The sequence below is a fragment of the Emydura macquarii genome, unplaced genomic scaffold (genome assembly GCF_026122565.2).
Source record: "Emydura macquarii macquarii isolate MOO-44397 ecotype Brisbane River unplaced genomic scaffold, CSIRO-AGI_Emac_v2 contig_431, whole genome shotgun sequence".
Lineage (NCBI taxonomy): Eukaryota > Metazoa > Chordata > Testudines > Chelidae > Emydura > Emydura macquarii.
In genome coordinates, this window is record NW_027130568.1 from 7,785,471 (window position 1) to 7,811,075 (window position 25,605).

The following is a 25,605-nucleotide window of genomic DNA, read 5'->3' on the forward strand; positions in this document are numbered from 1 at the left end:
GAGACTGATCAGGGAGTGGTATGTGCTGCACTCCACACCAGCGGAGGCGAGCAGAAGGACACGACGGCCCCTTTAAGAACTGCATGCAACCAGAATTGTTTGCACAGTGACACTTTACAATATTAAATTATCGTCCTTTCCCCTATTAAAATGGGTCTCAAATAAAACTTTGTAGCATTTAAAAATATCTGTCTTTATTCATTCAGCGCTTGGGAGGGGGCATCTGGAGGGAGGGTGGGGGATGGGAAATAGAGGCATAGCACAGACATACATTACTGCAGTTCATTGCAAAACCAGTTTTTCAATGCTTCCTGAAGCCGAAGCGCTCTGCTGGTGCCTCTGAGCATAGCTCTGGAATCTGGCTGCTCATAATTTGCAGCCAGTCTGTCAGCCTCCTTGGCCCAACCCTGGAGAACTTTTCCCTCTTCGTTTCACACAAATTATGGAACACACAGCACACAGATATAATTGATGGGATGTTCTTTTCACTGATGTCAAGCCTAGTAAGCAGACATCTCCATCTGGCTTTTAAATGGCCAAATGCATATTCCACCACTATTCTGCACTTGCTGAGCCTGTTACTGAAACACTCCTTCTCGCTGTCCAGGTGCCCAGTGTAGGGCTTCACTAGCCAAGGGAGCAAGGGATAGGCAGGATCCCCCAGGATCACTAATGGCATTTCCACATCCCCAATATTTATTTTTTGTCAAAGGAAAAAAGTGCCTGCCTGCATCTTATTGAACAGATCCGAGTTCCTAAAGATGCACGTCATGCACCTTTCTAGTTCACCCCACATTGATGTCAGTGAAACTACCTCTGTGACCCACAAGGGCCTGCAACACCGTTGAGAAGTCTCTCTCCCAGTTTATGTACTCTGTGGCAAGGTGGTCAGGTGCTTGGATAGGGATATGCGTGCCATCTATTGCCCCCCCCACATTTGTGAACCCCATTGTGGCAAACCCATCCACTATGTCCTGCACGTTTCCCAAAGTCACTACCCTTCTTAGCAGAAGCCTATTGAGGCCTTGCACACTTGCATCACAGCAGCTCCAGAGGTGGATTTACCAACTTCGAATTGATCCCCAACTGACCCGTAGCAGTCTGGGGTTGCCAGCTTCCACAGAGCGATGACCACTCGCTTCTCCACTGCCAGAGCTGGTCTCAAGCGAGTATTCACTCACTTCAGGTCTTGGGACGTCTCCGCACAAAGTTCAAAGAAAGTTGCTTTTCACATACGAAAGTTCTGCAGCCACTGCATAATCATCCCACATCTTCATAATGATGTGATCCCACCAGTCTCTGCTTGTTTCCCGGGACCAGAACCAGCACTCTATGGACTGAAGATGATACGTGACAGCCTGCAGCAAACAGGAATTGTTCTGCTCTATGGCTTGTAGCAGGGCTGCCTCAGTAACATTACTATTTTCCATGCTGTGGCTCCTCTCTTGCCTTTGAAAATACTGCAGGATAAGCCATGAGGGATTTGTGATGCTCACAATGATAGTGCAGAACTGAGCGGACTCCATGTATCTCTGGCAATGGCGTAGGCATGGCATAGAAAAACGGCATGAGAAAGCGTTTGCGGTTTGTTTGGGACAAGAAGGGAGGGGGAGGGAGCACATTGCTTCATGGAAGGATGACAAGCTTCCCAAAAGCCTCTGCGACTAGTTGCTCTGTGGGATAGCTACCCCCAGCACACTGCGTTGAATGTCAACCCAAGTGTAGCGAGTGGGGACGCAAGAGTCCGGCGCAAGGAATGTGGTGTGATCCCGCTCCTGCGACTTCTAAAATTCGGCATGTGAAAGTCGATTTAAAGTAAATTGACTTCACTCTGCAGTGTAGACATACCCTCAGTAAGTGAGCTGCTGCATACTGAACCAGGTTCAGTGTAAAATCCTGTTCCACTGAAGTCAAGGGGAGTTTTGCCATTGACATTAGTGAGGCCAGGATCTTACCCTTAGTCTCTGAATAGTGTAGTCGCATACAGAGCGCATTGCAATAGTCTGATCTTGAGATAACAAAAGGATGGATAACAATGGCAAGGTCTGCATGCAAAAGGGAAGTTCACCTAGCCAGGCAAATATGGCAAAAGCTAATTGGGTCACTCCTGCTGGAGATCTAAAATCATCCCTCGGTTAACTCTGTTAACTAATGGCAGATGTACTCCCTCAGTCAAAGAGACTGATATTACCTCTGCCATCTCTTCCAGCTGCCTCCCCCAACCTGCCTATCATCACTTGAGTCATGTCTGGTCTAGGGTGACCAGATGTCCCAATTTTATAGTGACAGTCCCAGTATTTGGGGCTTTGTCTTATATAGACGCCTGTTACCCTCCACCCCTGTCCTGATTTTTCAAACTTGCTGTCTGGTCACCCTAGTCATGTCCAGGTAGAGCTTGAGCCATCTCACTTTCATTTATGACCCAGTTTTGACTAGACACTGGCAGAGGTACTGAACCACATTGTGTTAGTTCAGTTCATCATCTGATCTACACAGTGCTGGCAAAGATGCTATAGGGGTCTGATTTCTAAAGTTCTTTAATGTGTTGTGCTCTAGCTGCTCAGTGTAGACCCTGCTGGCATAATCTCAAAGGTACCCAGTTCATGTGACTGTAGTTTCTTACAGGTTACTGCTGTAATATGATTGCCTACAGGACTATGTTCACATGAACTAGATACCTCTTAGAGTATGCCAGCAGGGTCTACACAGGACAGTTAGAGAGTAACACATTAGAGCACTTTACAAATCTTACCCCTCTGGCATGCTTTGCCACGCCATGTAGACAGGCCTCGGATGCCCAACAGGTGCCCAAATATGAATTTATGTACCTTAATTTAGGCATTCACATTTGAAAATTTTGGCCTAAACATTTGAGAGAGACAAGGGCTTAACCCACAAGGATCCTCTCACTCCTGGGTCTATGTCAGAGTAACCATCCCTTTGGCCAAAGGAGGTTGACTGTGGCTGCCTTGGGAGCTCAGAAAGCCCATTCTTCAGTGGGCTAGAGGGAGTTACACAACATGCTACATTTTCTTCAGGGGCTGGGCAGTATGATTTCACATTGTTCCCACCATCTCTCTACTCAGGGTGAAACCTTTAGATGCCCAGGCTATGTTTACACAGCGACTTAATACCCACAGCTTAATACCCACAGCTGGCCTGTGCCAGGGCTCAGGCTACAGGGCTGTTAAATTGTAGTGTGTACGTTTGGGCTCAGGAACCTACCCCCTCTTGCAGAGTCCCAGAGTTCGCTGTCCAACCTGAGTCTAAATGTCTACACCGCAATTTTACCCGAGCCCTGCGAGCACCTTCAACTGATACAGGCCAGTTGCAGGTGTTAAATTGCAGTGTAGACATACCTTAAGATAGGGTGGGCTGAGCATGGGACCTGAACCAGAGCACTTGGCTCTCGCCTAGCCTAAAAAACTCACTGACAGGTCTGAGTACTCTATTTTAAAATATTTTGTGAATTTTCAACAGACACGAAACAATGCAACATAGTGATATTTAATAAATAAAATCTACTGCCACATTTTGTTGCATGTTAGTCGCTTATTAACCCCACGCTTTTGTAGCAGTCATTCAAATGAAAATTAGCAAATTCACCTCCTTTTATTTCATGTATTGTGTATGCACAAATTGGGGCAGATCATGCTGTATCAAAGAACTTCTTATACTTCACTGATTGGGTAGCAATATAGTGTATTGTCAGCAATACATACTTAAATGAGGAATGTAGTCTTGTTTTCAGTCTGATCACTGAGAAGAATTTCATGCACACATATGACAATTTCACGGCAAACTTTCATGCTAGAATGACATCATTTGACCGGAAATGAAAACTTGTTCATTGTAATTTGATAATGGGAGAACCATACATATATATTTTATTTAAATACAATTCCAGGCATTCAGTTTATCTGCCAGAACATATTTCAATTAATTTTGCTGGCTCAGTTTGGGACATTCACAGAAATAATTGGCAATCCGTTGCCCTACTGCACTTAAACCCCTTGTCTGCAAACATGATGCAAAGTGAAGGTGGTTGAGGTTTCATAAAAATGAAGCATGCAGTGTGACAGACCCATCTGTGCCAGCTTTATAAAACAAAAGTGCCCAATTTTATCATTATTGCCTTTTGTTCTGCACAATGCTATTCATGTGATTGTTTTATGAATGCTTGCTGGTAGAGTCTGTAAGCCTCGAGTTATCTAACTGCTTCATCTACTGTGCTCCTTGTTCTCTGCTGTACTTGCTTTGCCCACTCCCACCCTGCCTTTTTTATATCCAACTCTTCTCCCCAAAATGTTTGACTTAGAACCCCCTAGCAATATTACAGTGTTCTGGGCTCAAAGACTTAAGTGATTTGGTTTTGAATTACAGATCAGAAGTAAACTGCATAGAAACATTTAATCAGATAGAAGAAGCAAGGATATGGCTTGTTTAAGTCCCAGAATCCATAACCTGTAATGATTTTATTATATTGGTGTCAGTTTTCATTATTTTCATGAATGGATATTCCCTGCTTAATGCACAATATTTGCATCTGATGAATCAACGAGTTTAAACATGTTTTGTTTTAATGCTTTGTGAATTTGCATTCAAATTCATCAGAAGTAATTTTATTTGAAATCACATGGGTCTAAATGCAGTTGTTCTAATCCATTTGAACTGATGTGCCAGGATCAGCCCATTAATCTACAGTTCTACAATATAATTTTTGTTGTTTTGGGGTGGGGGGACGTTGAAGGGAGTGGTGTTTTTTGTGGAGAATTGGCCAGAGCATCCAAGCATAGGCTTTTCATTACAGAAACAATCCCACGAAGGGAGAATACCAAGGAAGGCTGGCCATAGCTTGAGTGTGGTAGTATTGCAAGGGGAGAAAGGCAGTCTCTCACGTAACCAGGTCTCAAACCATTTAGGGCTGTATGGATTAAAATCAACAGCTTAAACTCTACCTGTAAATTACCAGGCAGTCCATGCAGATCATGGACCAGCACTGTTACATGTTCTCTTGGTATGTAATTCCACATGATAAACAGACAGCCACATTCTGTATTAACTTCCATTTCTGATGATCTCACATCCAAAAGAAACTGCATAGGAATATTTGATGGGAGGAGAGGAGGAGGAGGAAGAATGGCCAGTAGCGCTCATTCAAGGATTCCCAATGCCTGCAGAGGGTGACATATGGACTTCTTTCAGTGCTTACAGGGCCATTTTCATTTTCACAAAGGTCAATATGTTGAATAAACTAAATTACCTTTAAAATCTTACATTTGGGATCATAGTGAGCAGCTCGGTTACCTGATTTGAAGGTGCAAATACCCAGTTTTGTTAGTGCAAAATGAAAGGACACTTTTGAAAAGCTAGTCCTTTGTCAGACTTGACTGACATGACATTTTCCACATTGCTATATACTCTTCTTAAACATAGCAGTATACATTACACGGGTATTTTTACTGGACAAATTTACATTACTCAACAAGTCCATGTAATTTACTTTCACCCTTTTAAAAGGAATACACCTTTAGTCGTTACTTAGAATAGATGGTATTTCACATGAAACTGAATGGATGTATTTACAATGTATTCATGCAGTCACTCCACATGCTTATTGCTAGGTTCTGTGGTCTGGCTGAGCTGTACTTGGCTCAGGGCAAAAGTGACTTTATGCCACCTTTGTGGTTGTCTTACTCTGGAGCCAGTCAGGGCTGGGATGGCTCCTTGCTTAAGTTAAGCAGCCTCAGTCACCAGTTTGATTTGCCCTGGACTAAGTATTCTCTGAAGCCCCAATTCAGTAAATAATTAAACCCCTGTTTAGCTATAAACGTAAACATATACGTAAGTCTCATTGACGTCAGTGGAACTTAAGCACATGCCTAAAGTTAAGCCTTTTGTTAAGTGCTTTGCTGAAAATGGATAGACTGAGGCCTGAAAGTCTTTACCACCTGAGTTGGTGGACTCGGTCCATTTCTTAGTCAATTGGTGTCACCTCAGAAAATTCTATAGTCACAGTTGGTTTGAGTGGACACATTGAGTATGGCATTTTCCTGAGATACCAACACTACATTTTTCATTCAGGCATAAATGAACATTGAACTATTCTCTCTTCATAAAAATAAGATGGGGTCATTGGCGGGACTTTGGCAGGAAATTTGCCTAGATGCTGCTGGTGCTCTACCTGCCCTGTGGATAAATGGAGTACTTCAGTTTCTAGGGCTCACAGTCTGGCTCCTGTGAGGAAGAATGGTCTTCTGTTAGCACACTGGACTGGGACTTGGTAGACCTGGTTTTCCTGTCTCTGATACTTCCTGTGTGGCCCTGGGCAAATCATTTGGACAAGGCACCCTTTGTGTATCTCAGTTCTCCCTCTGTAAAATGAGGATATTGCTTCCATATCTGACAGGGTATTTTGAGGAAAAATTCATTATTAACCGTCAGTGTCACAGATAATATGGTGATGGGAGCTGTAACTAAATAGCACTATTTTTTTTAAAATGCACACCTTTCAGTTGGAGGTGCATGTGCTCAGCACCTCTAAAAAGCAGGCCAAGTTTTTTAGATGCCTAAATCTGTATTTAGAAGCCCCATTTTAGGTACACAGATATTAGAATTTTGGCACAAAATTGTTCTGTGTACATTGTGTTGTGAGAGCAACACCTAGGCACATGTGTTAGAGACAAAATTATTAGATTTAAAACTGGATTTCCTTGGACTTGTCAGTTTAGGTTACCAGTACAGTCTTAGTTACTTCTGCATAAATGTCCGCATGTGTAATTTCCTTTTTTCTTTTTATAAAGAAAATGAATATGTCATTGAAATAACAGTTCTTTAGAGCCTTCCAGATTTCAATGGAAGTATCTGAGAGAATGCCTGGGGTGTTTTAAGGATGCTTCAAGGTATATCGAAGTACACCAAGCCATGGTGAACCTCAGCAAATCTTGAAGTACTAAAGTGTGCATTGAAAGGTATAGTTATGAAATCTCCAAGTAACCCAAGGCTAGTATTCATATTGGTTGCTTTAGAGCTGTGATGTCAATGTATGCTCAGAAAGGCTTTGCTCTATAGATGGTTGATATGACAGATGGCAGTGGCTCCTTTTGTGCTTTTTCTCCATCTGTACTAGGTAGAAAACCACTAATTCACAGAACTACACATGCTCTAGAAGACACCATTTACTAAAACTCCTCCTAAATTATTTTATGAATTGTAGTTACCAGGCCTGGACAGCAGTTGCTTTAGTGAGTAAAATAATTTATTGCTTTAATTTAAGAAAGAAAACAATTAAAAGATATCCATTGGTAAATTATAAACAAAAATGCTACAATAATGTATTTAATTTTTTTTTTAAAAGCTGATTTTCAGTTTGAGAGAGGCAAAAAAGTCTCTGAAACTAGAAGACTTCACCATGAATGCAGAAATTTCTCAGCACCTCTGAAAATCAGGTCACATACTTTTTTAGATCATGTCTATTGTTTTTTGGCACTACCTTTAAAAATTTTTAGGCAAATGTATATATTTCCCTCTACGATCTTATCTGTTACATTGGAAAATTTTGTACCATATTCCAGCAAAGTTCCACATGTTTTCATGAAATGGCAGTAAAAACACCTGAGGCCTTCATACATTACCACTAGCAATGTGGCTTGCACTGGTTCAGCTGCACTGGTGTTGGAGTGTGACTACACATTCTCTAGCATAGATACACCATGCAACACTTTAAGGATAGGTCTAGACTAGGAAAATAGGTGCTATTTTAAAATGTGCTAGCTAAAATGCTTTAATTAAGATGTTTTTAAGCACTAGTCGACCCTTAGTCTGGACAGGGTTTGACATTCTTACACAGCATTATCTACACTAGAAGCTAAGTGGTGTTTAAAAATGGTTAATAAAAACACGTTTGCTAATAAATTTTAAAACACCACCTTAGTCTAGATAGGACCTAGAAAGGGAAATATTAATAAAAGGTCAGTGAAGTGAAATGACGGGTTTCAAGGGTTACTCACCAATGAATGGTTGAATGGGAGTCTTTTCCAGATGATTGTCAGCCATTCCAAATTCTTTGTCTTGTGAGGAAGCAAGGCAGTTAGGCACCATATTGAAAGGGTATGCTTTTGTTCAGAGGTACATTATTGACAAAAGTTAATTGGGTAGTTACTGAAAAATAACTTGCCTCGTTTCACAGTAAAAATTCAGGAATTTTATAGAACTACTCGAGAAGCAGCGATAACTCAGGTTAAATTGTCTCCTAACTGCTGTGCAGTACATTCATACCACCACAGGAACAGATGGAAGGTCTAGATCACCTAATGGGCCTTCTCTTGCTCCGATTTCCATTATTCATTCTCTTCACATTTTCCTTCAGCTATTCAACTTGAATTATCTAGTTCCTCTCTAAAATCTGATTGTGCTCATTCTTTACAGGGAGAGAAAATAATCCTCCTTCTCTCCTAGGGGTTTACGCCCTTCAGAAACTGTAGACCCTTAGTAATCGTTTTGCTGAGATTCATATATTTAGATCTTTTAATCTTTCCATGTAAGTCAGCCCTCTAATTATTTTTGCTGCTTTTTTCTGAATATTCCTTTCCAGTTTGTCTGTATCTTTTTAGTAAAGAGGGGCCTAGAAATGAGTGGTATATTTCAGGTGTAGTTGTATTAGAACTGTATAGAGTGGGCTTACTTATGATCTGCTGTGTGACATGATGTTTTTGAGTATGTAATCCAAAATTGCACTGGCCTTTCTTGCTGCCATATCACATTACAAACCCAAATCTAATTTGCTGTCCACTATCACCCTTAGGTTTCTTTCAGCATTACAGTTTTCAAAGCTTGTTTGTTTGTTCTTTTGTTTTTTCCCCTTCCAACTGAATATCTCTGTTTCAGATTTATTTTCTCCACATTTATTAGTTTTCATTGTTGCAAACTGCATCTCATGTTGTTATTTTATACTCCTATTTCTAATTTACTTAGGTTCCTTCTGTGTCCTCACTGATGTTGGTAACCCTTCCCAATTTAATGTAATCTGGGAACTCCTCTTCTAGCTCATCAATGATTAAAGTGCTTTTATCTACAATGTAACATGAAAATTCTTTGTAGCCAAAAAACCTCAACTTTGTAGGTGAATGGAGGCAGGTAGGAATAACCAGGATCTTGACCAGTTTCACTGTGCACAACTTTGCAGATGCTATAGTGAAGGGAAAGATCCCTTTCTTTACCTCCACACAGCCGCAATATATGATATTTAAAAATCCATGTTACCGTCAGTCAGATTCATTTTAAGATTTCCCACTCGGGCACCCTATCTTAGTATACATTCTTTTGCTTAACTTGCTACCGTTCACAGTGCTTTGTGAGGTTAAAACTGAAGAATAGGGCATTTAAGGGCCATTGTAGCAATAGTACAGAAAAAAATATTATAAAGTCCTACCAAACCATCGGTAGAGTGGTCAATCAGATTAACAACATTTTCCCTGAAGGCTTCCAGGAAACTCACTGGTTTTATCCATCTCCAACAGCTGATCATCAAAATAGATTTTTCCCCTTCACGATCTCACTTCATCTCATGCTGAGCCATAGACCCATTCAGGGGACAATTACACAAGCAGTGGATCCTATTGGTTACATACACGAAATCAAGGGGTTCTTCCTTTTTTCAAATCATGGGGTGGTATCAACTTTGGCTGTCAGACTAGGTGATCGTACTGGTCCTTTCTGGCTTTAAAATCTATGAATCATAAATGTATTAGCCACAGGCCTTTCATTGAGCACCATGAAGACAAATAACTGGATCCTTGTTCATTGACACACTTTGTTTCTGGGAATTGTTACAAGATGAAACCAAGGGAACTAATTGTTTTCACCTATTATAGTAATTAGTGCATGATGTCATCTTTTTCTTGCCTTGTCTTCCCCTGCCCGCCATCACAGAAACAGAGGCCTGATAAAAGCAGTTCTCCCCAGCATGTGGGAGCGCTAAAGGACCACATCTACTGCATCTGGATTTTCAGGTTAAGACCCCCTCTCCAGCACAGGCTGTAATGTTTACCCTAACCAGCAACTTCCCACCAAACCTCAAATACCTTTGCCCAACACTCACCACAACATAGCTCTTCCTTCCCCACAGATTATTACCTCCAAATATATGGATGCTCTTGCCAGTGCAATGTTGGCCAAATCTGTAAAGCAGAATGACAGTCATTCTGTTTCCTTCTTCAAATAATTTGAATATTTGAAAAAGAACAGTTTGCTTAACTTGGTAATGCTTTAAATTGCATCTATTTCTTTGAGTTTTTAGTCCAATCCATCCTTTAAACTCCTGACACTGTGCATTGTGAGGAACCCTGTCCTTGAAGTTACTACAGAGCACAATGATCAAAACTTATTGCTGATGTTTTGTTCGCATTTACTGGTAACATCTTGGCAGAGGGTGACCTCTAGTACTGTCTCTAAACATTTTCAATTTACAGACTCAAGTATTTTTGCTGTCTTTGGCTCTCATTCTTTTGAAGAGGTCAGACCTTTATGAATTTGCCACAAGAAAAAAGTTCAAAATGCCCTATAGACATAACAATCTTAATAGGAATATAGCTGTGATGAACACATAACATACGATTCATTTTAATATTTATAGAAGAAATTCACATTGTTTTAAGTGTACACAAGCAGCTGCTGTCATTTGGCTATGAGCAGATGTTAGACCTCCGAAAGCTTCGCTGATAATTAAAATACTAACAGCTAGTGTTTTACCCCAGCTGCAGGTTCTGTTTACTGTAAATTTGATTTTAATGGTGCCTCTGTGCAGTTATTGAATAGCGGTTTGTTTTCTACCATACATGCAAAAGTGTCTACAATGAAGACAAATGGGTTATTTCCTGTAATTTACTCCGGAAAGATATGACAATACTCTGTAGCATAGTTGCATTTATAAATGAAACACAAATATGACTACCAAGTAATAAGTGATAGTTTCTTTTGCCTTACCTAGAAAGAAATAATTAGGGAAACTTATTGTTCTATTTAGCACCAAACAGTCTCACCTAAAACTGCTGTGCTTTTCTAGTGTGTCAGGAAGCACCCTCAAGCAATAAACAGGTGTTTCTTTTTTACTGAATGAATGTGCAAATCAAAAGAAAGAAAGAAAATCAATAATACTTATTTTTCAGTGGTCTGCTAGAGTAATATAATTGTCCTTTGTATCATTTAATTTTAAAAGTATACCAGTTCTTTTGAGATTTTTTATGTTAGGTATCCTGCGTGTCAGTTCTTTTTTAGTTACATACATATGCATCAAATACTAGAAGCGGCTGGCTACTCAGTCTGAGAATTCTTGATCTGCAGGGCCAACATGACACATTGTGCAAACTACATGGTTAATCTCTTTGACCATTGAGATTTACCATGGCAGTAAGCACGAACTTTGATAAATAAAAGTTTGCAAGACCAGGCTCAAAATGTGTATATGCCTGAAAACCAAAAACCCTGTTGAGATACTAATGATCAGTAGTGATCTATAACTTTGTTTTATGAAATAAATAAGATCTGGAATTAGCTTTATAAAAAAATCTGGATGGAGTTTCCAGTCACTTGCTACCCAACCACAGGACAGCAGTTCTAGTGTTTTAATACTTTTGATGCTGCGTGATATGTTAGCTATGTCTATGAAATATAGTCCTCCAGTTTGGCCAAGAATAGCTGGTACATCCTAAGTTTGGATTGTGTCTTTAAAGTGCTTCTGAGACAAGTGTACTTTCCAGCTGCAGTGAAGGGGTTTAAGCAGAAAAACTAGGTAATCTCTATGTCACTTGTTCCCAAACTGTGGCTAGAGCAGCATGTGAAGGTAGTCTGCAAAGCACTGGCTGTGCTGACTCTCTTCCTTGTTTCCAGCTGCTAAATTGATTTGGAAGAGCTAACAAAATATACCGAGTACTTTCCTAATACTACTTTTCCATGTATGCAATTGCTGAAGTTGTCACAAGAATGTTATTTGATCACATATCAAAGTGGAGAAGATAACTTGCAAAATTACAAATGGTGGGGGGGAGAGTTGGTTTGCTCAATCTGGGAACAGTAGCCAGAAAACAATCTCAATTATTATGTGGCCTATGCTATGTGAAATTCTGCTTCTTGGCACAGTATATTCTTGTCATGGTCATATAAGTTTTTGGTGCATAATTGCCATTGTTAAGACCAGTGTGTGCATGTTTAAAGATGATATGTAAAGGATTTTTAATTAAAAAATTGGATTTATGTCCTTTTTTGTTTTGAAATGTATATAGATCTAAAAGGCTGGTTTTGTTCTGTTTTTCCAAAAGTGTTTTTTATTTGTTTATTTTGTTTTACCTTAGAAATATCAGAAATGTCAAGTTTGGTCTCTCCTAATTTTGATAAAGAACATCAAAGGGACCTCAAGAAATGTGTAAGATTAGTTCTCAATCTTTAAGTACAGGGACAGAAGTTTTAAGCCTTTAACAAAGAAAGCCTTTTCCCAAGGGTTAATTAGACACTGGAGGTAAACAAATTCAAACAAATAAAGTGTTTAAACAATCTGACTAAAAGTCCCTTACCCTCTAAATTGCTCAGCTCTTACGCTTTGGCTGTTGTTTCGCTAGTTCTTTAATTGCCATAGAGTCTTCCAGAATAGATGAGTTGTAAAAATAACTAACTAACTAAATAAATAAGCAGGAAACTCCATCCCCATTTAATTTATTAACTTAAAAAAGAAATTCAGGCAGCCCTTATACATTTTAAAGTAGCAGGAGGGGGCATGCTCTACTTTCTAAGCCACCTTTAAGGTTAAAACGTCATCCTTTACTCACGCAATTCTTGGGAGACCTTGAAATATCTAAACACAACAGAATGGTTTAAGGGAAAAAATAGAATCCCTAGGATATTTTGAGTCTCAATCTTAAGCATGAGTTTTCCTTTTTAGGTTTAAATCGACTCCTTAATATTATTTGAAATTTGGTTTTGTGATTTAATTTTCTTTTTTATGATAATAAAAATGTCAAAAAGTGTGTGTGGGGGGGAAATCTCATGACCTTTGCACTGTATGAGTTTTAAATTCTTTGATATATTTGTATGTTTCTTATGGAGTTGGTATGGCCCACTGTATAGGGACTTATTTGGATTATGTTACAAGTATATACTGCCTTCATGAACATAATAGATTCTACAGAGCCATGTTGATTTATTGTGTTCACATATTTACACACTTATTTATTTAATTCACAAATATTTTGGTTTAACCCCTATTGTACATTTTAATTTAGGTACACAGTATCTTCATGCCAGTACACTGTAATGGCTCCTGTACACAATGTTACGTAACACATCCTTACCAATTTATATCGTTTTATGTCATTGGAGCAATCATTGGAGCAATTAATATGAATACAGATTTTTAGAATGACAAAGATAGTCACTGCAGCTATTCATTAGCAGCGGTTCAAATGATAGCCACTAGGAATATGCTTAATTAGTTTCTTTATCCTAAATGAGTCTAGGCCAAAATGTTGGCCAATTGCCTAAAGTTGCCTATGTTTACTAAACTCCATGTTTAGATGCCTCAGTAAAGTTGTCCTGATTTTCAAGGATGCTGAAAACCTGTCCCTCCCTTCAGTGAGAGCTTCTCAGCAGCACTGTCAAGCCTCTTTTATTAAGTTGCCTAACTTTAGGCACCCAGGTTTGAAAATGTTGGTTTGTATGTCTGTCCTGGACCATAGGCCAACAAAAGAATAAAGAGATCTGGTTTATATTAAAGAGCAGAGATAGGAAATGTAAAACGTCAAGCCAAACCAATTTTTGTTTTTAATCTTCAGAAATGAAACACAAAGCATGAATTCATACACTACATTTAAATGAATGAAAATAGTGACTTACAAAGAAAATGCTTTTATTGTTGTGAACATGCATCAATACATAGTACATTAAGGGCCTGATCTATCTCCTATTAAAGTGAGTGAGAGACTTTCCCTTGACTTTTACGGGAGTTTGATCAGCCCTATGTTACTAGATATACCATATCATGCAATATATTTAGACTAATATTTAGACAATTATTTTCTAAGAAAATAAACCAATAATTAGTGCAGTTATTGATATTGATTTGACTTGCAAAACTATTAGTAATGGCTATTTGTTATCTTTTACATTTCTGAAAGGTTGCATTTCATTGAATATCATTGAGTTTCTTTACCTGATTTCACATGAAAAACATGTAACATTTTGTGCTGTTAAAAGGTAGTGCTGACTTGTTAGCATTCTTTAATAATATGGTTTCATTTAAATAGATATTAAATATTTGTTATTGTGGATAAAGCGTATCTTCAAATTGAAGCAGAAAAAAATTAGGCATCGCTGAATATGATGCTGTATATCAGCCCCCACAAAAGTTTAACAGTAACAGGAAAAACAACTCTTTATAAGCTACTGTACACATAGATCATTTCCATTGTCATAACAAACCAGCCCATGATTTTTTTTTACAATTTAATACCTCATTTTTGGTGAGTGCATTGTGAAGGGTATGTTAGACTTAGCATCACTGTGAACAAGCACATAATACAACTTTTGGAAAAGGCTTAGAAATCTAAAGGAATGCCTGTTAAGAGCGAAGTAGTGGTTTACATACAATATTAGCACAGACTTTCCTAACACATTACGCATTTCTTTCTGAGACAAGTCTCTTTAATGCCATCTTTATCTGCTACGCGATGCATGAAATCTACTTTCTGTTTTAGAACTGCAAACGACCCTTGACCCCTTTAGTAGAGACACAATGTGACCTTTCTATTGTCATCAGCTTTCATTCTCTTGAAAATTCCATGAATTTTTATTACAAGTTTTTTTAAACCAAGCTGAGGCTTCAACAAATTACTTGACACAGATGAGATGAAGTTGTTGAAGTAGTGTTAGATAAGTTTTACAGCCAGCATGTGTGCTGCTGAACAGTACAAAGCCAGTGTCCTACAATGTCATACACCAGTAACTGCTGAGCCTACTATTGGATAAATACATCATTTTATGGAACATTGATTGTTCTATAAACCCAATGGAGTATTATGCTCTATGATCAAACCATTTAGATTGTGTGTAGAGCACAGAAAATGCCATATTCAGGATGGTACTAAAAGTGCCATTTGTGTATTTTATGGATGTCATTACGGGGGAAACTTCTCTCTGTAGGCCCTGTTTACTGCAAAATTTTTTAGTCTGTAATGACATTTTTCATTCACAACGTATGCCTTCAAGAGAGGGGCCCTTGTTTTATTTGTTTCATTCGAGTTTACTGCACAAATCCTGTACATTTTAATTAAATGTAAGCTTAACAAAAGAATAAGATATTTATTCTGTGGGGGGAAATTATGACAGTAACAAAAGAATAACACAGACATACAAAAGAAAGTAGGCAGGTATTGAATAAAAGGAAAAAAAAAGTACTAAACCCTATTTGTAGTTTCCCAAAAGCATATTAAACATCAAAGCATGTCTTTTAGCCATATTTGGGGGAGTTTGTGCTCTCTGAGAATTAAAATCACCTGGAAATATGGATTTAATGTCTACAAATCTTGACATTTTCAGATAAAAAAATAACAATCACTAAGGACTCCAACTGATAAATAATGCCTCTTTTGAAATGACAGGCTTCTTGGAAAGAAACCAGTTCTCTGATCATTGCACCCCTAGATATGAAACACTTCTTTGCAGTTTTTCTGAATATGAGCTCTTGCATCATTGGGTTTTGTCCTTTGAATGTTTATTTGTAATGACATACAATCAGCAGCAAGTATAGTTTTCTTAATATTAATGTACATTTTTATTTTAGCTTGTGTTTCGCATGACAACCAACACTTCCCCTACCTTCCCACCCCTCCGCCCCAAACGCACACACACACTTTTTGTTTTTGGACGGTGAGTCTGAATTTAGTAACACAAGTGACTGGCTGCTTCATACAGACTAGTAATGTGACATTTTCTTTACACTATGTAAATATATTATGTTGAATAATGGTGCTCCATTATAGAGCTGTATTGTTCCAAAGTCATAATAGGAACTAATCCTAACGCTTAAAACATACTGTTTCCTATATATCTCCCCTATTTGGCTCTTCACTTTCAAAACAAAACCAAACCTATAAAGTATACAATTCATATTTACCAGGAAGATCTCTAAAGTTGATGTTCCCAGTAAATTCTTGGTCATAGTCCAGTTAAAATATAAAGTTGCAGTAGAGATTCACATTAGTTTAAATGACACTTGAACTTCTACATAGCTCAACATTAATTCATTATAGTTGAAATGGAAGAATCTTCAGTGGGTGAATCTTTTACAATCTGATTGAGGCTGTTACATTTTATAGGAGCCATTTTTCAAAGCAATACTGACAGCACTCGAAGTTATTAAATTGCTGAATCAAAAGATGGACCTGCAATCGCATTTATGAACTGTGATGGAATAGCTGGAGTTGCACTGAGCTGAGGTTAAGATGTTGGTGTAGTTAAGCTTCATCACACCCCTTAGTGACAGCAGTATTTACCCATGTAGTTTACTTTAATGGTCAGGAAGTGGCTTAACTCACCTCTGGATTCAAATAGATTAAGCAAGCAGTCAGAATGGCGTAATTATCAGTGCTGCAAGGAATTCACTGGATAACTCTACACCCAAGAGACTTCCCATTCAATTGCAGAGTAAAGACGGGAGTTGCATAGATTCACAGATACAGCATTTATTTTAGAGGCTATGAACAAGATGCATTTCCTTTTCTTTCCTCCCCTACAAACTGGACTTTTCTCTAAATGTAATGACGGTAGGATTTCTACTGTACCTAAATTACCTTTTTCTGAGGGTAATAATGGTGTGGTTTTTGCTATAGCCAATGAAAACTTATGATTTGTACAGTTAGTTTGATTTCATGCCATATCACTGAAAGACCCATCTTACATCACGTCAACAAAGCAAGATTCCTGAGAGAATTAATTACTTCTACATGATTATAAAACATGGACAAGTTAAGATTATCTTGATAATTATCCTTTGATATTGATTTCTGCCTTCTATTTTTCTCTTGTTTGGGGCTCTTTTATGTGTCAGCGCCCACAGAGAGAAAAACATAACAGGATAAATAACAGTGATACCACTATAGCTCATCCCTGCCAAAATTTAATTCAATAGCATGTGCCAGATCAATCATGCAATATCACTTGGATATACTTAACAGTTTAAATTGTTAATTTTCCTTTCCAAAGATAACCATTAAAACTCCCTCCTGCCATGCAAGCTAAAATGAAGAAGCTCGTCTTCCTCCAGTTTAGATTCCTGAAGCTGATCTGCAGTCTCTCAGCTTAACAAACTTCATGCATGTGTTCTGTAGCGTAATTATCCAGCAAAAGCTTTGAAGTTTAAAAAAATAGTAGATGATCTACAGCCCAGTCTTTTGGGCACAAGTTTGATCTTAATGTGTATGAGATCCTGGCTTCATTTTAACCTTGGTATTTCAAACTGTTGAGGCTTGATACTGCTGCAAGGTGCCGAGCACTTTGGCCCCAATCCAGCAAAGTGCTTAAGCCTGGGCTTAACTTTAAGAAATGAGTCTCTTTGACTTCAAGCACATGCTTCAGTGCTCTGTGGGACTAGTGCCAACAGGCTCAGTGCTTTGGAAGATTGAGCCCTCCAAGGCAAGGTGTAGGAGCAACTTGCTTGGACTCTCTGAGGTGGGAAGACAACTGTGCCGTTCGGGAGCACCTATGACTTACTAGCGCAAAAACGACAGCTTCCTACACAACAGGCCTGCTCCTTGTGTACATTCAGAGTCCTACCATCAGTGACAAAAATAAGATTTTACTGCTTTTTTTTTTTGCTCCTATTGGCCCTGCACAGCCAACCCAGCTAAGTGAGAGTGAGCTGGATTTTTTTCCATCTTGTGCATCCACAGACGATCCAGCCACTACACCTATGCAGTTGCACTGATGGCAATTGGGAGCTGCACGGGTATCACTGAGGTCATATTTTCAGCACAGTGGGGTTGAACAGGTGTCACTGGGGCATTATTTGGCCTGCAGAACCTTTGTCGTTGGTGATGAGGCATGAGAAGGACAAGAATCTGCAATGGCTCTGAAAAGCTGGATTAGGTTTTGCAGAGACAGTAGTTGGAAAAAGATCTTTTTATTTGTAAATTGAGACGCTTTTAGATGGAACTAATTGGAAGACGATTCCCATGCTGGCATTTTTACAGCATACACTGTTCAGAGTGAGGCAATACGTTTCCTCCAACTAACTAGACCAGTAAATAATGTCAGTTAGGTGTGTCGGGAAAGGAACGGGGGGAGGGATGAGGAGGAAACTAACACATCAAAACAAAGACATGGCCATTACTTTACCAACAAAACTGGAATACTGAAAAGTTGCTAATGTAATACGGGAAAATAAGATTAATTATAAAAATAGCAATACTACAGGTATGTTCTTTTAAAGATGTTAATGGTTTTTAATTGTATACTGTATTATATGCTGTTAATACAGAACGTTTTAAAAGTAAGAAATTCAAATTGTTAGTACTCTGCAGAATTGCTAACAGCAGCAATTATTTGGTCCTATAAATAAAGAAATTGGAAAATATGCAAATTGGTTTTGTTCAATTGCACATCACACCTATATTTCCTGCCAGTGACATTTAAAAATTGTGTTGGAAAGAGTTTTGTGTTTAAAATAGTGAACTACAAATATTTGCCATGATTCCTTATTAACAGATTATTTTATTTCCTAGGCATTGTATCCAAGTCCTATGAATGCCGACTGAAAGGTCAAGGAGCAACCTTTGTAGAGACCACCAGTCCTTTTACTGCACTGGGAGAAGTTTCTCCAGTTAAAGAAAAGGTCCTTAGAGGTAGCAGAAGACAATCCCAATCAGCTGAACAAGTGCAGCAGGTTATCATTATTCAAGGATACGATGGTGACTTTGCACTAGATGCCTCTGTGGAAGAAACGGCCGCAGCAACCCTTCAGACTTTGGCAATGGCTGGTCAGGTGGCAAGGGTAGTGCATATTACAGAAGATGGGCAACTTATAGCCACAAGTCAAAATGGTTCTCATGTGAGTGGCGTGGTTTCAGGACAAATACTCACTGAGCAATTATCAGGTGGTGCAACACAAGTGGTAGTGGTTGAGGGTTCTGTGGGGGAAACTGATATTGAGGAGGCTGTTCCAATAGATGCAGTGTCTGACTCCAGTAGTGCTGTGGTGCAACAGATAATGAGACAGGAAACGTTAGATACATCAGTACATCCTCCAGACTCCTCCTCAGCATTAGATGCCCTCCTTTGTGCTGTAACAGAGCTGGGTGAAGTTGAAAACAAAACTGGACTCCTTGACAGAACCAGATCTAGTCACAAAGATTTGTTTCAACTGCCAAACGAGGAGACATCCAATAATCCTAATGCAACTGAGACACAAGAAATACAGATGTTCCATGAAGTTCAAGGGACTCAGGAAGATACAGAACCTATGGCAGTAGTGACACAGGTCATGCACCCATCTACTATAATTGCGTCTCAGGAGAGAGCTCAAGCTGCCTTCAAGAAAATGGTCCAAGGAGTACTACAGTTTGCAGTATGTGACACGGCTGCAGCAGACCAGCTGATGAAAGAAGGTGTCACTCAAATCATTGTAAATGAGGAAGGAACTGTGCATATGGTGGCTGGAGAAGGTTCTCAAATAATTATGCAAGAAGCTGGTAGTCATGCACTCAGTGTCCAAAGCGAGCACATGGATTTAGTGGAGTCTGATGGAGAAATTTCACAGATCATTGTCACAGAAGAAATAGTTCAAGCCATGGTTCAGGATTCCCATGGCAACCTCTCTGAAGGTCCGACCCATTACATTGTAACAGAATTACCACAAGATAGACAGGATGAGACTGGTGTGTATTCACACACTGTGATAGAGACAGCTGAGTCTCAAGAGATTTTGCAGGCTGGAACTCTATAAATGCTGAAGCCACATCCCCTGATGGAACAGGAGAACAGTTAACTCGTATGGTCATTTATACAGAGAGTGGCTCGCAAGCAGCAGTAATTCAGGGCCAAGGAGATAGTAATGAACTACCAGAAGCGTGAAGAATGGTTTCTTGTAGGCTCGAAACAGGGCAGAGTTGGAAAATTAATAGACATGTATAGGCACTATATTTCCTGAACCTAATTTGTAAAACCTTCATAATATGATATTCTTCCATCCAGGTGCCAGCCTCACTGTGTGAGGTTAATGTCAGCTATTGGGAAGAGTATACAAAAAGAGGTATTATCTTCTTGTTACAATGGACAGAAATTTCACCTGAGTATGATTAACAGGCATAATATGGTAAGAAAATGGATAAAGCCCCTCAAATGAGTCAAATATGATTCTGGTTTTGGGTTTGGATTATTTTGTTAATGGTCTTTTTAGTTCAGGGTGATTTCCTGGTTTATGCCTTGTCCGTTTTTGTGATTGTGCTAAACTTAATTTTTTTCACTTTACATATACATTCTGTGACCAAAAAAATTTTTAAAAACCAAAACCAAAACCACACCACATGTTAAAAATACAAGGTGACAGTTTATAAGTAAGATGCCACAAGTGTTGTCCTGTCTTCTTCAAAGGCAGAAAAGCTGACATTTGGTTTTCTAAGGTCTTGCTCTAAAATGTCCCTGGTCAAAAACATCTCAGCCTAATGACCCTTTCTAAATTTGTGTCTGAGAATCAGTTTTTTTTAACTATAGTTACTCTTTCATTGTTTTGCATGGGACTTTCCGTAAGAGGGCCCTCTAAAATCTACACTTTAGAAAAGTCTTGATACATGTATTCAGGGGAAAAAAAATGTCTTGGTTTAGAAAAACCTTAATGCCTGTTACTTGCAACTTAATTTCAGATATAAGAGTCCTGAATATGAAATGTGCATTTTGGGGAAAAAATATTGTCACTGTCAATGTTTTACTTTTCTTATAAATAGTGCTTCATATAAATACCATTTTGCAGTTCACTTTGTGAACGACTTTTTGAAATGTTAGGGTTTTTTTAATGAAAATTCTGACATTGACATTAACAAGTAGAAAAAAGGTGACCTTGTATTTCTTGCTTAGACCAGAATGTCAATTATCTAGTTGTGGATACACTGCAACTGTTCAATGCAAGTTCATGTTGAAAAGATTTGTTTCCTGATACAATTGCTTTTGTTTCTTTAAAAAAAGAAATTGTAAAATATAAAATGGTTTTTGGTTGGGTTTTTTGGGGGAGGTTTCTTTCAAATAAAATGTTAGCATTAAAAAGAAGCCTCATGATTTTTAATATTAAGCAATAAACAAGACTGGCATTCAGCAGCAGAAAACGAATGCTATCTGTTATGTCTGCACATTTTCTCTTTCCCTTTCTCTGGCTAGATAGATAGATAAAGATAAAAGAATCTAATTTCTGAAGTGTGCCTCATGCATGCTTAATATACTTGTCTAAGTGTTTAGGGTATAAACCATGCAGACTGTAGAGATAACTGCATTTCCTATCATGTTTAATATCTTAAAATCATCACGTGTAAGAAAGTTGGGGAGAGGTGAAACAATAGTTTCTTCTTCGAGCAACTGTTTAAAAAATGTATTTTCTGAGGGAGTTGAATAGAAAAAGTGCCTCACTCGGGGGCTAGAAGATCCTCCAGCCTTTTCATCTTTTTTATTCTTCCCAGGCATTAAGGTTGTATCTGTGTCAGACCCCCCAAAAAAGTAAATTCCAAGTTAGACACCGAGATTCATAATTAGCTGAGTTTGACTTGCTCATCTTTCTTAGAGGTGACAAGCTGTTCACTTAGTCTTAAATACTGTCTTCAGCAAACAGTGACAGGATCAACTCCCGTTTGTTATCAGGATAAAGGTGACCTTTACAAAATGATGGCCCTCTGCAAGACTCTCACAGATGTTCAAAAACTGAATGTTTTTCAGTGGAAATATTTCTTCTTGATCATTTCTCCTGCTAACTGTAGCCTTTGGTCTTGCGGCTTAGATGCTAATTCTTAGCTGTGCTTAGTCCTGTATGGCTAACCTTTCTGCTGCAGTACAGGGTGTTGACACTGACATGCTGCAGTTTACCATTTGTGATTTATTTAGGATAAATATGTCTCCGGTGGCATTTAATCCTTCATAAAACCAATGTAGCCTGCAGTGTCAAACCAGCAATCACACTGTTTGCACAATGAAAAGAGCAGACCTTTGCATAAAAAAAAAAAACTGTGTGGAAGGTGTTTCTGGGCTTGGGAGTACTGAAAAGGATTCACTAACCTACAGTGTGCTGTCACTACCTGGAAACCCAAGTTAACAATACTTCGCCCTTAGAGTACAATCTGTTCAGGACAACTTTTTGTTTGTAAATATGCACTTTCAAATTAACGAATTAGTGCCTTCCAAAGGTGGCATTGGAAATTAAGGGTAAAATTCATCCCAGTCCATACAACCCACATAAGGTCCTGGGGTGCCAACTCTATCCTGTCCCTGCAGACACAGAGAGACTGGCCTGCAGGAGAACTGTTCCAATGCACAGAAGGGAAATAAGGTTTCTAGAGCTCTCACAGGGTGTCTGAACTGTGAGGATTTGGAAGTGGGGTGGAGACAGTGGTACATCACTCCATGGATCCTCCAGCCATTCCTCTCCCCTTATCCCCAGGAGCAGGGATTCAATCAGTAGAGATACTATTGTAGCCTGATAAGTGGCCAAGTGTGCTGCCAATGCATGGTCTTCAGGGAAGAATGATGCTTCCTATCCACCCTCTTGCACCACTCTGGCTACTAAAGGTTGGCATGGCATGTAGGGCTGAAATGATATAAGGGCCCTTTTACACAGGGGTAACTTTCACCTGTAGTGAGTAGCAGACAGTCTGGTGGGGTGGATCCTGGTTGTGAACAGTACAAGGAACATTTACAAGTGTATTTTTGTTGTTTGGCTTTGAAGCACTTCAGGTAGTTTTGCCTTGTGGTAAAACTTGGAGCTTTATGAAATCAGTTGTTAAAATGCCATATTCCGATATCAGATCTGACACAATTAGTTCTCTTCCGATATTACGATTGCCAAAGTTCTCCACTGGCTCCAGTTTCTTTGTGATACTCATCTCAAATAATTGTTAGTGAAGCTGGATCATGTGAACAGTACAGTGAAGGTAATAAAAGTATTTAGAAAAGCATCAAATTCAGTACAAATAAACCAAAGAAAGGAGAGATGGCAAGAGCCTTCCCCCCACTCTCCTCCAGCATCTTAGAGTTAAATATATACATACCTTCCAGGGCAATGTCTCCTGAAGAATTCAAGCTCCATCTTTTGGGAGAAATGAGAGATAAGAGGTAGTTGGAAATTCTATTTAGAAAAATATTTCCTTTAACAAAAAACAAAACCAAAAGTGCCCCCAGCTACATAGCATTCTGCCTGACTACCAGCTGCACTTCACCATGGAAGTTAGACAAGCCAGAGGCAGTAATGGATGTGCTAAGGTACGCACATGTGAATTGTGCATAATGCTGCAAGCACTGCTGTCATTTATAAATGCTGCCTTAATGCCACAACTGTTCACCGCGAGGTCCTGTAAGAAATATATTTGTGATCTTTGTGGACAGTGAGTTCAGATTGTATAATCACGGTAGGAAACTCTTGCACAATGAAGTTTTTTGCCTGAGGCTGGGCCAGAACTGAACCTGAGCCAGCATGGAGGATGTCCTGCTACAGGAAAGCATGGGGATTAACTGGGGTTCAGGCCGCTGGCAGAATAGTACAAGGCAAACTTGTATTGTTGGTGCAAAGTTGTGCCCCAATAAACAACTTGGGGGAGGAGGCCGGAGGGGAATCCAGCATTCCCAGCTCTGTAGATTTCTGGAGCATAAATGCAGTAAATAGAATAAAGAGCAGAGAGAAATGAGGAGAAAAGCTAGTCCTGAAATTTGAAACCAAGTTAGTTCTATTGAGAGGATTAAGTAACAGAAAAAGGTCATTCATTTGGCAAAATAAAAAAGAGCTGTGCATTTTCACTTATTTTACCGTGCAATATTAGCCCATAATTTAAGATAGCACACGGTTCACTTAAACAGCCTACCCCGTTCCATCTTGTTGAAGAATACAATTCGTTTTCTACTCCTCTAGGGTGATATCATTTTATATGAAGAAAAAAGTTAGCTCAGATGGCAGTTATACGTTTCGGAAGCACCTTCTAATCAGGGACTGGTGATTCATTATTAGCTTCAGCAGGCGATCCATCTGACATGTAAGGGGAAAAAATTAGCAGCTGTCACTGCATGATGAGTTAATTTCCTGATAGGCCTGACACTGAAAAGCCATTTGGAGACATGAAGATGGCTGATGAGAAAACCTGGCGCTGCTTTATAATTGGAGAGAAAGAAAGGGCAGAGAGACAGAGAGAGATGTGGGGAGGGACTCAGGCTAATCTACAAGTGGGGATGAATGTTTGTATATTTACTAAATAGGCTGCTTCACAATAACCTGTATTACACTGTATATACACTGTGGCAGTTTAGTGATAAGGGCGGGGTCCTCTCATTTTCTTGCTACATGTGTGTCATTATTTTTAGTCATTTGTAATTAGTACACCAGACGGTTTTAGTCTTACTTCCATCGGTGCATGTGGTGTACAAGCATGCGATTGGGTTATTTTACAGTGACATTGAAACCTGACATTTTAGTAGAAAGGGGAGACAATGAGGCTATCCCTCTAATGGTTCCCACTGCAATTTTCTTAATTGCAGCTCAAGATTTCAATCAATCATACACAGATAAACTTATGTGAAATAAATAATGCTAAAACTTCAAGGGCGCAATTGAAACTGAAAGGATATTAAAAGATATCTATTTTAATGTATGGAGAAGATATTCTCTCTAAAAATATATGCAGATATATGGGTGTTCATTGCCTAGTAAGACTATGTTAAAGAATGGTCATATGAGACCAGTTATGTCCCTGGTGTAACTGCGTTGGAGTTAGCTCATAGATCTGAAATGGGGACAGCTACACAAGGTCTTTCACAAGAATTAAATAAATCTATCATAAAGCCCTTAGCCAGAGAATAATTTATTTATTCCATGACTGCATGTTAGATACCTTTTAACAAGCTCTTTCAAAATTACCTAATTTTAACAGGATTTTCACCATCAACAAAAGATCGTTTGTATCGAAGATAAACATTATAGCCCAATGGATCAGCCATTTCCCAATCTGTTTGTACCAATTTAGCATCTATTCAGGACATCTCATGTTTATATTTGAATATTTCTTAAGTTGGCAGCGTGACATTTGAGGGGCAGATGTAGGGACATACACATGAAAAGGAGTGCATCACATAACTGAAATGTGATAAACTGGCACTATTGGCATTGAATACAAGACATTGAATAAAGAAGCTATGATTATGTGCTGCCATTATACCATATCTGAAATATATTCCTGTCCTCTGGTAGGAGCACATTTACTGGGGCTATTCCACATGGCCAGTTTTTAGTGCAGCACCCTGCCTGAGAGTCACAATGAATTGAGCCCCCAAGGATTGTGGGGGCTTATGATTGCCTAGGAGAGCAGGCTGACATAGATCACTAGGAAG

General features: G+C 39.0%; 1 protein-coding gene across 1 annotated transcript in view; it reads left to right on the forward strand.

Moving 5' to 3' along the window:
* Positions 1-21,011, forward strand: part of ZNF407 (zinc finger protein 407) — a 416,443-nt gene extending 395,432 nt beyond the window's left edge. Inside the window, 2 exon segments of the mRNA XM_067537513.1 lie at positions 18,765-19,976; positions 19,979-21,011. Coding sequence (XP_067393614.1) covers positions 18,765-19,976; positions 19,979-20,112 — 1,346 coding nt within the window. The 3' untranslated portion in view covers positions 20,113-21,011.
* The last annotated feature ends 4,594 nt before the right edge of the window (positions 21,012-25,605 follow it).